General features: G+C 44.6%; 1 protein-coding gene across 7 annotated transcripts in view; it reads right to left on the bottom strand.

Annotated features, from left to right (window-relative positions):
- Positions 1 to 4,914: 4,914 nt before the first annotated feature.
- The window catches only part of Helz (helicase with zinc finger), a 147,389-nt gene continuing 136,651 nt past the window's right edge, over positions 4,915 to 15,652 (bottom strand). For 4 of the 7 annotated variants that reach the window (XM_026780158.1, XM_026780157.1, XM_026780159.1 and 1 more), the window contains 2 exons: positions 13,137 to 13,389; positions 11,746 to 12,080 (listed from right to left, as the gene is read on the bottom strand). In XM_026780158.1, coding sequence (XP_026635959.1) covers positions 11,746 to 12,080; positions 13,137 to 13,389 — 588 coding nt within the window. Of the gene's footprint in view, positions 12,081 to 13,136; positions 13,390 to 15,652 lie in introns of all 7 variants that reach the window. The other 3 variants (XM_005350436.3, XM_013347521.2, XM_026780160.1) reach the window with 1 other exon arrangement.

Below are 15,652 nucleotides of genomic sequence, written 5' to 3'. Positions count from 1 at the left end.
CTTCTTCTTCTTCTTCTTCTTCTTCTTCTTCTTCTTCTTCGAAACAATTGATCCTCCACCCTGTTCCCTGTTGGTAAGCCAACCCAACAGGAATCATTTTGTTCCTAGATTGCATGTAGGTTCACCTTGCATTGGTCAGCTTTCCATTCCTATAACAAATATCTTGGACAAATCAACTGATAAAGAGGAAAGTATTTTGGCGCACAGTTTTGGAGGCTTCACATGGCTGATTATCTCCTTTACTTTAGACCTATGGGGGAACAACACATCAGGTCAGATTCATTCACCTCCTTAGGGTCCCATAATCCCCTTCGATGTTGTACTCCCAGGGACCTAAGGACTCAATTGGTCCCATTTCTTAAAGAGTCCACCACTCTCAATTGTACCATAGGCTTGGGACTGTGCCATTAGCCCATGGGTCTATGGGACATACTTGTCTAGACCTAACACCTTCAAAAACAGAGGTTGCCACAAGCTAAGGTCTAACTGATGACCACTTTTCAGTCATCTGTGACTTTGTCCCAGGTTATGGAACCTTGCTTTAAACGTGGTTACAGAATTAAGGAGACTGAATCTACAAGATCATCTCTTGGAAAAGCCCTCGGGCTAGAGCAATCACTCCTGGTTAGCCTTATGAAACATCAGGAACAAAGATAACACCCCTTTTCCTGTGACTTTATTTCTCTTTAAGTTCACCTGACTCCATGTATAGAAAACAAAGCTTGCTGGGCTTTATGGCGCATGGGTTATAAAACCCAGCATCTGGGAGACTGAGTCAGGGGCACAAGAGTTTGAGGGCCAGTCTGGGCTACATAGCAAGACCATGAGAGGGAGAGAGGAGGGGAGAGGGAAAGAGAGAGGGAGAGCATTTTCAGTACTAATTGGAACATTTCTGGAGTCCTGTGCAAGGTCTCTGACCCATATTCTTAGGCACCCACCCACATCCAGACAGCTTGTCATCTGCCCGTCTTTTTAATTGGGGAGCAAACACCACCAAGTTGCCTTCTCCTCCGGTTCCGTGTGATCAGCCAGCCAGATCCACCCTCAGAGTCCATCGCGGGCTCCTTGGCATCAGCTCCCCACATTTAGCCCATGCTGGGGGATTAGCAACTATCTCCTGAAAATGTTTAAATCGATTGGTAGAGCATCAGGTTTAATGAGCCGAGGGTGGGCTTAGACCGTAGGTTTTACAAGCTGCAGCTTCTAGCCAAGTTAATTCCCTCCCTCTGTGGATTCCACATCAACCAGAGCTGCAGATAAAGGGGGGATTTCAGCCCATTTTCAGAGCTCTGCATGATCATGATAGGTATGTACCACAGGCCCATAGACCAGGCTATCCATTAAAATTAGCATAACCGCTGGGCGGTGGGGCACATGCCTTTAATCCCAGCACTCGGGAGGTAGAGGCAGGTGGATGTCTGTGAGTTTGAGGCCAGCCTGGTCTATAAGAGCTAGTTCCAGGACGGGCTCTAAAGCTATAGAGAAACCCTGTCTCAAAAACCCAAAATAATAATAATAATAACAATAATATAGATAAATAAATAATAAAAATATTAAAAATTGGTATAACCACAGTGAAACTGTAAAAGAAAATGTTTTGGACACCCAGTGTGATAGAAAATGGCTTGGGGAACTAACCACTGCTGTCACCACTCGAAGCTGCGTGGAGCAAGTAGGAACATCGCAGCTTTCTGTTCATTCTTCAGCCCTGGTCATCCCTCTTTTGAGCGGGCTGTCATCCGGCCACACTGTGGCCAGTGGAGTAGGGGAGGGTATCTTTGAATTGCTCTTCCCACTAAACCTTGGTATTCCACTCAGCAAACACTCCTGAAGGACTGCCGTCTCTGCCATCCAGAGCTCACACGCTCTTCACTTTAATACAAAAACGGAGATTTCATTGCACGCACCGAGGAAGGAGGCAGTGTTCAAGCTGGGGAGCCTGGGAAGGTAGAATTTGCCTAGTCTCGATTAGTAAGTAGAGCGCCCCAGAGTAGCCCTTAGGGGCTGAAAGGGAGTGGTCCAAGACCAAGTAGGGAACCAAGCAAGTCAGGAGCTTCCTGGGGTGCAAGTGGTGAGGAAAAGGGAAAGTATCCTCTCTGGACCCCAAGACCAAGTCCTCAGCACAAAGGAGATGTATTTGCCCCAGAGGGACAGAGGGCAGGGATAAGGGACAAAGACAGAGATAGAAGAAGAGGGAGAAGGGAAAGGGGACAGGCATATTTGCTTAGGAAGAACAAAGGACTGCCTTTGGATAGAGAGGAGACAGACGTGGCACATAGGAAAATGGAAAAAGGTACAAGAGGGAACCCCGTGTTAGGATGAGGTGTGTTTAATTTTAATTGGACATGTTAATTAGGGGAGCCAAAGGGGGCCTTTGATAGCTGGACTTTGGTGGTCAGCCTCAGGAGGAAGTGGCCAAAGAAGGGAATAGATATTGGGGCTAGCTTTAGGGATGTAATCTAGTGGCCTTTAGCAAGGCAGAGAGGTAAGTGGAGAAATACAAGGCCTGCCGGAGCCACATGCTGCTGTAGGACAATGCTTTTGTACTGGCATTGGTTTAGCAACAAAATGCTGATTGACCAGTAGCCAGGCAGGAAGCTGTCTGCAGTCGCCAGGCAGTTGCAGAGGAAGCAAGATGAGAAAGTTGCACTGAGTAAGGTACCAAACTACGTGGCTAACACCAGCAAAAGGTATGGGTTAATTTAAGTTGTAAGAGCTAATTAATAATGAGCCTGAGATAATAGATCAAACAGTTTATAATTAATATAGGCCTCTGTGTGTTTCTTTGGGACTGAATGACTGCAGGCTAGAAACTTCCATCTACAACATGTACAGTGGGCTAAGGTCCCTTCAGTGAGTGGTCTGGGGGTGTTTCTTATTCCAGACCAAGATTTGGGAGCCGGTCATGGGGACTGAGTTAGTAGAGGCTGGGGAGGTACATCGGTGGGTAAAATGCTTGTCATGAAGAGTGAGGGTCTGGGTTCAGATCCTAAAACCCAGTTAAATAAAGCCGGATGCTCTAGCGAACATCAGTAACCTCAGTGCTTCTATGGTGGGATGTGAGGTGGGGACAGAAGGACCTGAGAGTTAGCTTGGCATATGAAGTGGTGAGGACAGACACCGAGGTTGTCCTCTGATCTCTACATGTATGTAGTAGCACATGCGTGCGCACGCACACACACACACCCTGCATTCTCACACATATGTGCACATTCATATACATGCATTCTCACACGCATGTGCACACACATACACATGCATTCTCACACATATGTGCTGTCTCTCATACATGGAGAGACAGAGAGCTTTTAAAACAAAAGAGCTTGGATTCTTCAAACATCACATTAAAAAATGCAGGACATGTGTGGTGTCAAATGTGGTGGTACACACATTTAATGCCAGCACTCAGGAGGCAGAGGACAGATCTCTGAGGTGGAGGCCAGCCTGGTCAATGTACTGAGTCCCAAGCCAGCCACATAGTGAAAATATAATTTAAAAATAAAATACGCTGCATTGGAAAACCACTGTGGGTGCTCAGAGAATAGCTTAGACCAGAAGGGAGACAGCTACTGTTGGTGGGATAAACAGGATAAAAGGTCATGCAATGGCCAGTTCTTCAAATCCTAAGGATTTCTATCTAACAGGGGGTTGACTGGTTGAGATAAAACCATGTAATTCCAAAAACATGTAATTCAAGCAGAAGGGTCAGTAACAGGCTAAGGACTGCTTGAGTGTTCTAGATTTCTCACCTTGCTGTTCTGATGAAAGCTGGTGATTAACCACTTACCATGCCTGCTAAAAGTAACCGCCTAGGGGTCACCCTTGCATTTATTCACTGACCATGGGCCTTGGGTTACTTCTGCAGAACAGAGAGCACAACTCCAGGAGTCTCTGAATCCGCCACACTTTGTGGAAGATACCAGTTTTTCTTTTTAAATTCCAGAGGTGGGTGTCCACCCTGTCTAAGCAACATAAAGCAAATTGTCTATTTGTAATGGAGGAGCCATTGAGTAGAGTGCTGGCTGCTCTTGCAGAAAACTGGGGTTCAGATCCCAGTACCCACATGGTGATTCACAACTATCTATAACACCAGTCCCAGGGGATCCCATAACCTCTTCTGACTTCCACAGACACCAGGCACACACATAGTACAAACATACATGCAGTCAAAACACTCACACACAAAAGATAACCTAAAACTTTTTTTTAACAAGATGGATACAGTACAATGGATTATAAGCTGTTGTCCCGGGAAAAGACCAGCCATGTCATTCGCAATGGCAGCCCCAAAGCATGGTACATTCAAGCCAGACTAGGGGCACCACATTAATGGGGTGTTAAACAGAAAATATGAGACGGGGAGCAGTGTGCAACCTTCTAGTGAGTCTCAAAGCTGCATCGCCACAGACATAAACATTTCTCCAACAGAAACAAGATGGGTTCGGGGCAATTCTTTATGTATCGTGAGGTGTAGTACACCAGCCCCTCTTTAATACATCAGCATATACTAGATTAATGACCTCTCAAATTCCGAGCCACACAGGCCTGGTACTAATGACTACAAGACTTGTTAAGAGTAATTCAGAACATGTGCTAAAACATAAATAAATCCTGACCTAGAGACTGATACCTTGAAGATCATTTCTATGTTGCCTTTAACCTTCCAGGTGACATTACTTATGCCCAAAAGGCTTTTTGCTACTGCTGAAGTGATTTACGTCACAGCTCTCTGTAAAGTCACAACCTTCCTTCTTGACAGTGGGCTCTCCTTCCCATGAGCTTTTCAGCTTTCTCTGTGTGCTCGTGGCTCCAACCCTTTTCAACATGGAAGGAAAAGACAGAAAGTGCACACAAAATAAACACGCTCCGAATTATTAAAAAGGCATTTTATTATAAATACATTTTAGTTGTAGCAGTAAAATACATTTTGTGTTACCATGAATCTTTTAAAACAAAAGAACTTCACTGACAATGATCACACCATAGACTCCTGGGCTCAAAACATGTCCTAAGGAAGTAGCATAAGCTAAGGGGATTCCAAAAACCAAGTTAGGAAAGACAAAGAAAGGAGAAAAGAAAAGCCTTGGAGGACAGCTTTGGGGTTCTCTATGATACAAAATCATCTTGACTTTTAAGAATAAACTCTTTAGGTATTAGGGCCTCCCACATGAGGTATGATAGACCGAAACGGAACGTAGTCATTGTTATTACTTTTGCCAGAGATTATGCGTAACCAGATGCTGCATAAGTGGTGCTTGCAAGAGACATGGACCAGGGCGCGTTTTACGTGGCCTCCCTCACAGAGGTTTTCCCAGGAGAAGACCCAGAATGAGTCTACTACATGACTCTATCCACCGCTGGCCATTTAGAGAATTGTAGTTTTTAAAAAACATTAGAAAGACCCTGTGTCACTAACGATTAGGACTCTTTACTAAAATGCAAACCCTATTAGCTTTATAATTTAGAGAAAGTATCTGAACCACTCTATTCACCAGGGATGCTAGCATTACATATAACTGTTACCTTTATGGTTTTCAAAGAATTGGGTCAGATGGCTGGCACAGAGACCAAATACAGTACTTGATGTATATAATGTCTTAAAGACGGATTTATAGGAGCAGGCCCCTTCCTCTGTGTGTGTGGGAAGGGGTGTTACTGAGAAACAGTCTCAGCTATAACTGACGCTCTGGGACTTTAACCTGGACGAGAGAGTCCTCAGACCTCCTGAAAGATACAAAGTGGTATCATGCAAGACAAATCACAAATAAACCAAAATCCCTCATAAGCTGGGAGTGCATAGAGGAAGCTGTGCTGGGCACGCCAGCAATCCGCAGCTAAAGCTTCCAGACCTTTCAGGGAGTAAGTACTGGGGGCTAAGAATTCTAAAACTGCATTCTAGGATGGCCACTATGGATTATACCTCTACACCTATGCCTTTCTACACTCTATTACCTTAAACATAGATTTGTTTTCTTGCTAGTAACAGTAAATTCAAAGCCAAACGAAAAAAGAGAAGCGGAGCCCAATATCCGCAGAGCTGCAGCCCAGGCTCAATGTTAAACACAACCCACAAATGTGAAAATATCCAAAGACCTGTCAGGTTTATTCTGTGGTAGGCAGTTTCTTTCTCAACAGTAACTTGCTCACCCATGTCTGCTATGACTTAGGGGCCACTCATGCTGTGGAGGTGGTGTGCTCCCCTCAACTCTTCTGCAAACATACAGAGTTCTTCAAGGTAGCAAGGGAATCAGAAACAATTGCTTTTTCTCCGCCATATACAATACCCATGTTCTCCCTACCACTGCTGGCATGGCAGAGAACCCAAAGAACTTTGTTAACCTGAGAAACATATAATATGAAAGTAAATTCTTTGCCCTAGCCCCCAACACACATACCAAACAAGAAGGATTAAAAGCTCTAGACTCCATTATTCGGGGACTATGTTTCTGTTGCTCCACGTCACTGCCACCCTCGGACAGGGACTCCTGCACTAAGAGCCTCGATAAGTGCGAATGCACTCTCGGGGCACCCGATGGCTTCTTTCCACAAAGGTTGACTCTAAGCACATCTCACAAACGCACAGCTTCCAGGTAACAGCCAGGCAGCTCCGCCCTTAATGACAAACTCACCCTAGACATGAAAGCCCCTGCACCCTAATGAGAAGCGGCAGAGATCCCAAAGGTAGAGAGAGCTTTTTCCATGAATGGGCCACTTATGGGATCAGAATTATTAAAATGACCCAAGAGTAAAGAGATGGAAAATGCTCCGACTTTCTCTAGACCAGTGGGGTCCCTGGACAGCTGTGGTGGGCCCCCTGGGGTGGGGAAGGGGTCTTCTGTACGTCAACAACCCGTCCAGGGGAAGCTGAGGCCATTCAGTTTCACAATCACTTTCTTTTTCTTTTTTGCTCTATCTTGCTCACAATTTCAAAATCTTAAAATATGACAGATTTGTAAATAGCTATCACTATATGTAATTTGCCACCCTTTCCCCCTTACTTTCAAACATTAAAATACTAAAACAATATTCCATAAAAATCAAAATTTCTTAGAAGGTAATATTGATTTCCCCTCCCATACATCATTCTAAGGCAGGCAACCACATGCTAGTATGCTAAATAAAGTACAGACCTCATATGAGGTAGAAATAGCCAAAAAGACCCCCGAAAACATACTGAAAAATCTCATAATATTGTTTAATGAACTCATAGAATTATATAAAACTTACTATGCTTTATGTTTAATATTTGTATCAAAATAAAATCTCTCTGTTGAACAAATTGCAAGTAAAGTCTGGTCTACCACGCTCATGACTGAAACGACAAGACACATGGGATACTTCTTGAAACTCACTTCAGAAAGCTGTAGGCTCCCACTGTAGAAATGGGCTGGGATTTAACAGTGGCTCACAAGCCTACGTCTAGATTCTACTCGGTACCTCCCTTTCGATGAGGCCTTCTTTAAAGATCACTCCAAAGCAGTAGAGTATTTTTAGTAGGTTCGAATGTCTGAATGTTACACTAAAACTTAAAAAAAAAAAAAAGGTTCAACCTGATATTCTAGCTTAGAGTCAATGACATAATGCCACTTTTCTGATATCATAGTAGGACATTAAATTCTAGTGAAGATCCCCCCTTCAGCGGTCTTGGGATTGCATATTAAACAGGGATCAAGCTGGCAATTGTGAATCTAGCAGCCTTGTTGTCGAGTCTCAAAGGGAATGTGAGCGCCCTGCAGACCGACATGGTGTGAGCTCTGTCTGGGCACACGATGATGGGGGACATACTAAGTGATCTTCGGAACAAGAAGTGGCCAACGCACCGTTCTCTTTTCTAGGCAGTCTGAACGGCGATCAGAAGACAAGCCAGAGCTACCAAGACATGTGTACCTGTATGTTTTTGTTTCTGGTAGAAGCACGGTTTCCATATGCCGAAGGGAAGGCAAGAAAAACATTGTCGACTTACAGCGAAATGGCAAGCTGAACTCTGAGGAAGTGGGGAAGGTGGGCGGGGAAGGATGAACAGTCTAGTAAGATTTGAAAGGAGTAATGTATATGTTTTACTATATGGGAAGTTTGAATCTTTCATTTTTATAGAATTTTTCTATTAACAAAACTCTCCACTATGCAATGATTTCACGCATGGCATCTTTCACACATGGGCGTCTCCTAAAAATCAACTATTTAAGGACATCTAACTTATTCCATGACAATAGTTGAAATACTCAGATTTGACCTACAATTGTTTACACCCTTAGTCACAGTGGTTAGAGATACGTTCTTTTAGGTTTTCAGTTGTGCTCTTGGAATAAAAACAATCCAACAGAACCATCGGCTACACTAGGGCAATACAACTGGTTAAAGCCAGTTAGCTTCTTCAGGACTGCAATGCCTTCAGAAACAAGGAACCCTCTTCCCTAAATAGGCTCAAGGGACAGCTGTGTTTAATTGGGTAATGCTTATTTCACAAGATTTCTGCTTAACTTACCCTGCAGTTCTCTGAACAGAAAAGATCAGTTTACGCTCAGACCAAACCTGAACTCATCCTAGAATCTTGATTAGAACCAAACGATACAAAAATAACCCACACCAGGCAGTTGGATGCGTTCCGCACGCAAGGCGGCCCACACAGAAAGCATGTCTGTGTGAGGCCAGGAAGACTGAGGTCGTTAGTCTGAATGGTCAGTAATTAACCACGGACTGATCAAAACAAGATGTTATGATTAGCAATGGCAGAGCTAGAATGGGCTTCTTTGAAGAAAACACACCAGAAAATATCCATGACACAGGAATGAGGCTGGTCAGATTCAACAGGAATCCATTTTTAGATCAAGAGGGAAAGGGGGACCAAACTTAGCATGAATTATCACCTAAAAGAGAAAGAAAGAAAAAGATGAAGGAAAGGAGGGATGGACGGAGGGAGGGAGGGAGGAAAGAAGGGAGGAGGGAAAAGAAATATCTCAAGTTGTGGTGTACTGTAAAAACAGTACTGGCAAGGACAACAAAACTCCACTGATAAAAACAAACAAACAAACAAATGAAAGAAATCATAAAATGACCTCAGAAGAAATCCACCCAGAAGAAAAGAGCATCACAGAGCTATCAAGTTTTCTTTAAAAAAAAAAAGTGTGCTTATGTATGTAAACAAACATATATATATATACACAACACACACACACGTATGTATGTTCCATCTGAGCTCTAAAGTTGAATCTAATGAGTGAAATAAGCTATATCATGACACTAACTAACCCTGCCAAAATACCCAAGTAACAGCGAAGAGCAGCAGTGAGAACTCACAATGGTTCTGGTAAGACTGCTGAAGACTGTTACAAGATGCTGGGCTTAAGTCATAGGCTCCTTTGAGTCCAGACAGGAAGACAGGAGGGAGCTGGGTTCAAAAACGCACTGTATGCAGAACATGAAAACACAGAGACAAATCCTCTACCTGCTGCAGAAAAAGGAAGAGATGGGAACACTCAGACAGTCACCTAGGGAGTAGCTAGTGTCATTTCTTAGAAATAACCACTTGGAGAATGTCGCTGCAACCTGATGGGTTCCTCATCCAGGCACCCCACCATCAGTGTTTCTCTATAAGATGATAGGGCACAGCACAGGTGACTTTAGCTAAATATAAATAATTTAAAAACTGATATTTTTTTAAAGGTTCAAGTATGAGAAAAGAAAACTAGGCAATATTCCGCTGACGAGAGGTGAACTGGGAGTTGACAGCATAGTTCCATCTGAATTAGCAAAATGGCTCTGAGCACTTGCCCAGCGTGTGCTGCTGTCCTGTGGGTCTGCATGTGTGCGGGCAGGGGCTGTCACGATGGGATGGACAGCCTCGTCATGGGGGGGGGGGGGTCCTACTTCTTGTTTGGGCACAGAGTTAGAAAACCAGTCCTGTGGCAAAAGCTGTCTTGTTTAGCCTAAAACACACCCAAAATACATGGGGATGTCACATCACGCACAGAGCGTGGTACCCTGGCCCACTAGCTCCACTTCCCTGCTGTGATGTGTAATATCCATTAACATATCTCCAGTTTGTAGGTCCACATCTGCCACCTCAAAAGAGTGCTCAGTCTGAGACCGGAAGCCAGGCAGCAATGGCTCAGTCCTGAACACAAAGAGGGAACTAAATTAGAGAGGTGGCCGTCATTGATCCTGGAGTTGGCTAGTCCTTATCCAAGGCCGCCTTTTATCCCACACTGTCTGGGAGTTCCAGGAGGCTGGAGATGGCTGCCATAGACTAACTCCTAGTCACACAGATGTAATTCCACCTTCCCCTTGCCACTTTCAAAATAACCTTCCAGAAAACTATGCTTGAATGATCACCGGGAAGGTTGGGCTCTTCTGAAATATCCCCTGGGCTCATCTTAATTTAAAAAGAAAATATATATATATATTGTGTCTCAAGATATCTCAGAAATACAAAATTAGAGCTACTGGGTCAGAAACAATGACATTCATTACTTCAAATGCATTAAAGAACACATGGGAAGGACAGAAACTTCTTCCTCCCTCTCAACGTCACCCGAAACAACTGTCAGGCTGGGGACTACTGCAGACAGCTGTTAATGAGTTCAAGGGGGAACTTCAGAAGAATCAAAAGATATGAAACATGCCCCAGATTTGATCAATTTTTGGACAAACTTTCTTTTTCCTTTAATGATCTTCCTCAAACAGAACAACTAGAAATATCTTAGACTTACCATGTGTAATGTCATATCTTAATGTAAACATCAAAGAAGGTACCAAGATTTTCACTGGAGGAAAAGAAAGCCAAACCTTTAGTCAGCACAGTCCTTTCTGCCCTGGAGGAGAGGCCAGGCTACAAACATTACACATGCAGAATGAAAAAGAAGGTTTTGTCTCACTAAATTCACGCAGTTTTAAAATAGTTATCAAGTCTACTAAGCACCAACAATCCTAAAAATTTTTCAGCTTCATGATTTGTTAAAAAAAAAAAAAACACTATCAAATTAACATTAAAAACAAACTAAAAGTGTTGCTTCTCAAAAAAACAAACCAAACCAAAACTAAGTATGCCACTAGGTTTTGGGGTTTTTTTTCCTGTGGGTTTTTTTTTTCTTTTGCTTTCTTTCTTTTTTTTTTCACATTTCAAAACCCAGTGGCATATAGAATACATGGGTAAAGAAGGCCTTGACCTCTACCCTACACTGATGGAGAGAACAGCATGTCACAGATAGTCTAAAACTCTGAAAGTTTTAGAATGCAGCATCCTGTCACAAAAAAAAAAAAAAAAAACTGATAAAGTATTTAGAAGATGCTGCCCCTTTATTTAAAAAAAATTTTAAATGAATTTAAGCAAAAATAACATCCATTTGTACATCAACTGGCCATTTCTGGTACAGAAACCCAGCATATGGTAATATTATCGAATAAATGTAAATGCTACTTAACATTTTTTTCTTTTTAAATACATTTTAGACAAACTTTTTTCTTTTTCTTTTTTTATAGTTGCACAATTAACCTCTTAGCTGCTAGCTTGATGCAAACATATGTAACAATACACAAATTTAAAAATATTTTTATTCTACATAAAAGCTGTCAAAGTTCTGACTCACATCAAAAATGCAAAATAATGGGATATACTTTTAAACTTAGGCGCAGGTCTAGCAGCAAGGGTCTGAGAGCGCGGTCAACGTTGGGCAGAGGGCTGCACACAGAGGAGCCTGCCACCTCAACTCTACTAACAAATAGGAACTGAACACTCTGAGAGCGCAGTCACTTGAAGTAGGAGTAGAAGCCATTGCTGCCCGGGCTGCTGCCCAGACTGAGCTCCTGGAACAGGGACAGCGGGTCGCTGCCCTTCTTGGCCTGCTCGGGTGGTGGCCTGGGCTTGGGCGGGGCCCGCAGAGCACTGGCATAGGACATGGCGGGCTTGCTCCCTGCCGGGCTCTGCTGGCTGCTGCTGTTGGCCGACTCTGCGATCTGTTTGTTGGGCATGAGGGGTGGGAACTGGCCGAGGTGCTGCAGCACCGTGTAGTTGAAGGAACTGGACACCTCCGCGCTGTCAGGCTTCAGCTGATCCTCAACGGGTTTGACAGTCTTGGGTGGCGCTAGAAACAGAGAACAGTAACAGGGTTTAACCAGGGGCGCAGAGGCGCAGCCTGCGCACGGGTTCCTCGGTCTTCGAGAAAGCAAGGGCAGTTTAGCTCAAGCACACATAGCTTCAGCCATAGGATGTAAAACCACACTTTAAGCCCCTCTCCTTAAGAATCACCGAGAAAGGGCCGGGCGGTGGTAGCGCACGCCTTTAATCCCAGAACTCGGGAGGCAGAGGCAGGCGGATCTCTGTGAGTTCGAGGCCAGCCTGGTCTACAAGAGCTAGTGCCAGGACAGGCTCCAAAGCTACAGAGAAACCTTGTCTCGAAAAAAAAAAAAAAAAAAAGAATCACCGAGAAAGGCCGGGTGGTGGTGGCGCACGCCTTTAATCCCAGCACTTGGGAGGCAGAGGCAGGTGGATCTCTATGAATTCGAGGCCAGTCTGGTCTACAACACAGAAACCAATGTCAACAGAGGCCGGAAGGTGTCCTGACAGATAAACACTCATCTGCCTGGGAAGTTGGGCTACTGTGAACCAGAACACACTTGTAGCAGCAGCAAACCTGGTTCAGGGGCACCAGGTCTACCCACTACAGACACTCCCATTTCTTGTAATACACATTTACACTGAAATGTTTTAGTTTTCCAAATGAGATCTCAATATGTAGCTTAGGCTGCCTTTGAACTCTTGATCTTCCTCCTTGGCCTGCTTGGTGCTGGGGTGCAGGTGGGCACCAATATACCTAGCTCTTACATTCTAAGTGACATGCAATGATGAGAGGGAAACAGTGGAAACATCGCATTTCCACCTGTCTTCCCAGGCAGTGGTGTAGTCCATCAACACACAGCTTTGTTTCCAATCTTTTACAACTTACATAACACTAGTGTGTGGTGTTAGGCAGAAAGAGAGAGAGCAGGGGAGGGGAGACAGAGAGAGAGCACCCATGCACCCTTGCAAGCACACAGTGGCTTTTGAGAGATTTCACAGGACTGACAGGAAAGAGGCCCATAAATATTGAGGCACTGAGGAATCAAAATAGGCTTTTTAGAAACTCACCCATTCCTCTTACCTATCAACTCTCTGGGCTGAGCAGTTCTGCTGGGTCCATTGCACGGAATGTTCTGGTAGGGGGTAGACGAGGTGGTGTTAGCCCAGGACTCAGGGGCTGGGAAGCTGAAAGCAGGCGGGCGGCTGTGGTCCTGCAGTTCTTTGCCCTGAGCCAGACTGCCTTGGGGAGCACTTGCCTCTTCCGCACAAGGCTGGGCTGAGCTAGATGAAATTCTTCTTTGGTACAAGGGCCGACCAGGTCCTCTGGGCTCATACTACACAAAGAAAAGGGTGCGTGGTGAGTCTGAGCGCCTCCTCCCACTCCCGTATCACTTTCGGATCCTCACAGAGCAGGACAGATTCTCAAGGAAATTCTCTTCCGTGGTATAGGGCCCTCTCCTCTTCAGCTTCTCCCCTTTAAAATGCAGCAGATACTCCAACCTAGTGTCAGGAAATCTGGGCCTGAAACTTACCTTTGGACGGTCCCTCCCTATGTGGTCCTGTGCCCAGCTGTCTTTAGTTATAAAGCCACATATAAAGCCATTCTCTGGAATAGCTATTCCAGAGAACAGCAGAGCTTGGGTATGAATAGGAGTCCCAAGTCGGCCGACCCACGGAGCTGGGCCAGAGCCACTGGGCATCCCAGCTTCTGCTCAGTTGCTCTGCTCGGCCCTGCCAGCAAGATCCGTCTCCTCTAGCATAAGCACTCCTTACTGACTTCACCGTCTGTCTCCCAGTTAATCAGCTGATACGGAACACTTACTTTCTCCACAATAGTCTTTTCACAGGTTTAAAACCCAATTAGCTTATGTATCTCCTCCTCTCTAAATTTCCTAAAAGTATGCAAGCCAAACTCTCTTGGCTTCCTGACAAAGGGCTATTTGACCACCATTTCAAGACGTAGTGACAGCTGGGGCTCTCCAGTTCCTTCTGGCCTGACTGTGGTAGGTACTGGGTATCAGCTGCAATGACAGACAATACAGAACAACCTATCTAGAGCCTAGCCAGCAGGACTTGATTTCAGGTCTTGCCTTAGACCTACAAGTGTCACCTTGGGCAACTGGTCGACCCTCCTAGGAAATTCATCTACATAATGGATCACCTCCAGCACCCACTTCCTCTTGGGACTGTAGAAAGTACTAATAAGCTAGAAATGGAGGGTGTTCAGGGTGGCCCCTGGTGCCTGCAAAGAGCCAACTGTTTTATCCTGTTTTACGGTCCTTAAAAGGTGCTAGGCAGGAAAGCCAACCCCTCGGAAGTGCTCATTCTCCAGGCCAGACAACCCTTGATTGACTGATCAAATGGTTTGTGCAGTCATTTTTGTAAGGAAGACAATTAGCTCTTGAAATGAAGATGGAGTGTCTTTTAATTGTCATCCTGGGAATTCCGCCCTGCTGCTGTCTGCACAGACCACACTCTCCAGCCTTTATATGTGAATGCTAATGCACTAATGTAGGCCAGGGGCTCAAAGAGAGCAGACCGTAAGAGCCCAGTGACACAGAACATTGCACACGGTCACTTCATAAGCCCTGTCTTTAACAGGCACCTAGACCAACAGTATAGACCATGGGGAGACACAGGAATCTATCAGAAAATTACATAAATAACAATGAAAGAAAAATAAACAAGGTCTATAGGTTCAGCTATTGCATACACGAAGGTGAACGTGTGGAAGGCTATCTTCATCAGACTTGTTCCTCAAAGGTTAGATGGCTATGGGCGAAGGAACAGACAGCAAATGAAAATGGCTTATACACCAAATAAGGTTAGGGCCATCTCATTCCTTTGGTCTCAATTCTTAACTTTTATTTCCTTGTTTAACCCACTGACTGCAACCTCCAACAAGCACTCTACCCTGCTACCTTTTCTCTTTTCTTTTTCCCTTCCCTCTTTTGTTCTTTTCATTGCTCATCAATCTCCACATCCCCCTTTGCTTTCCCATCTTTCTTTTGGAGACAAGTCTCTCCACGTACCCAGGCTTGTCTTGACCACCTAGGCTCAAGCGACCCTCAGCATGCCAGCAGCTGGGACTGAGGTGTGTACCACTGTGACTTAATCTTCTAACCTCTCTCTAATGCAGAGTCTTCCCATTAACCACACTGGTGGCTGTGGGATGTGTACAGACCCCTTGCAGCAGGTGCAAGTTTCTTTCTACTTTGTGTGACTGTGTGTGGGTTGGGAGTAAGGAGGATGGTGGGTTGTTTTTGTTTTCAGAAGGGGAGATATCTATTGAGATGATCATGTGATCTTTTTCCCAGACCGTTAACATGGTAGGTTACACACTGATTTACTTTCAAATACTGCACCAGCCAGATAAGCTGCACAGGGTCATGGTGTATTGTTCTCTTCTTTGTGCCTGGCTGAATTCAATTTGCTGTTCTGTTGAGGATAGCTCCATTCTTGCCATAGAAATAAGCCTATAGCAGCAGAGAAGAAGGCTATAGGATACCATCTCACACCTGTCAGAATGGCTAAAATGAAAAACACCAATGATAGCCTTTGCTGGAGAGGGTGTGGAGAAAGGGGTACACTCATCCA

Source organism: Microtus ochrogaster, chromosome 7, assembly GCF_000317375.1.
Source record: "Microtus ochrogaster isolate Prairie Vole_2 chromosome 7, MicOch1.0, whole genome shotgun sequence".
In the NCBI taxonomy this organism is placed as follows: Eukaryota; Metazoa; Chordata; class Mammalia; order Rodentia; family Cricetidae; genus Microtus; species Microtus ochrogaster.
This window is presented reverse-complemented; position numbering and strand designations above follow the sequence as displayed.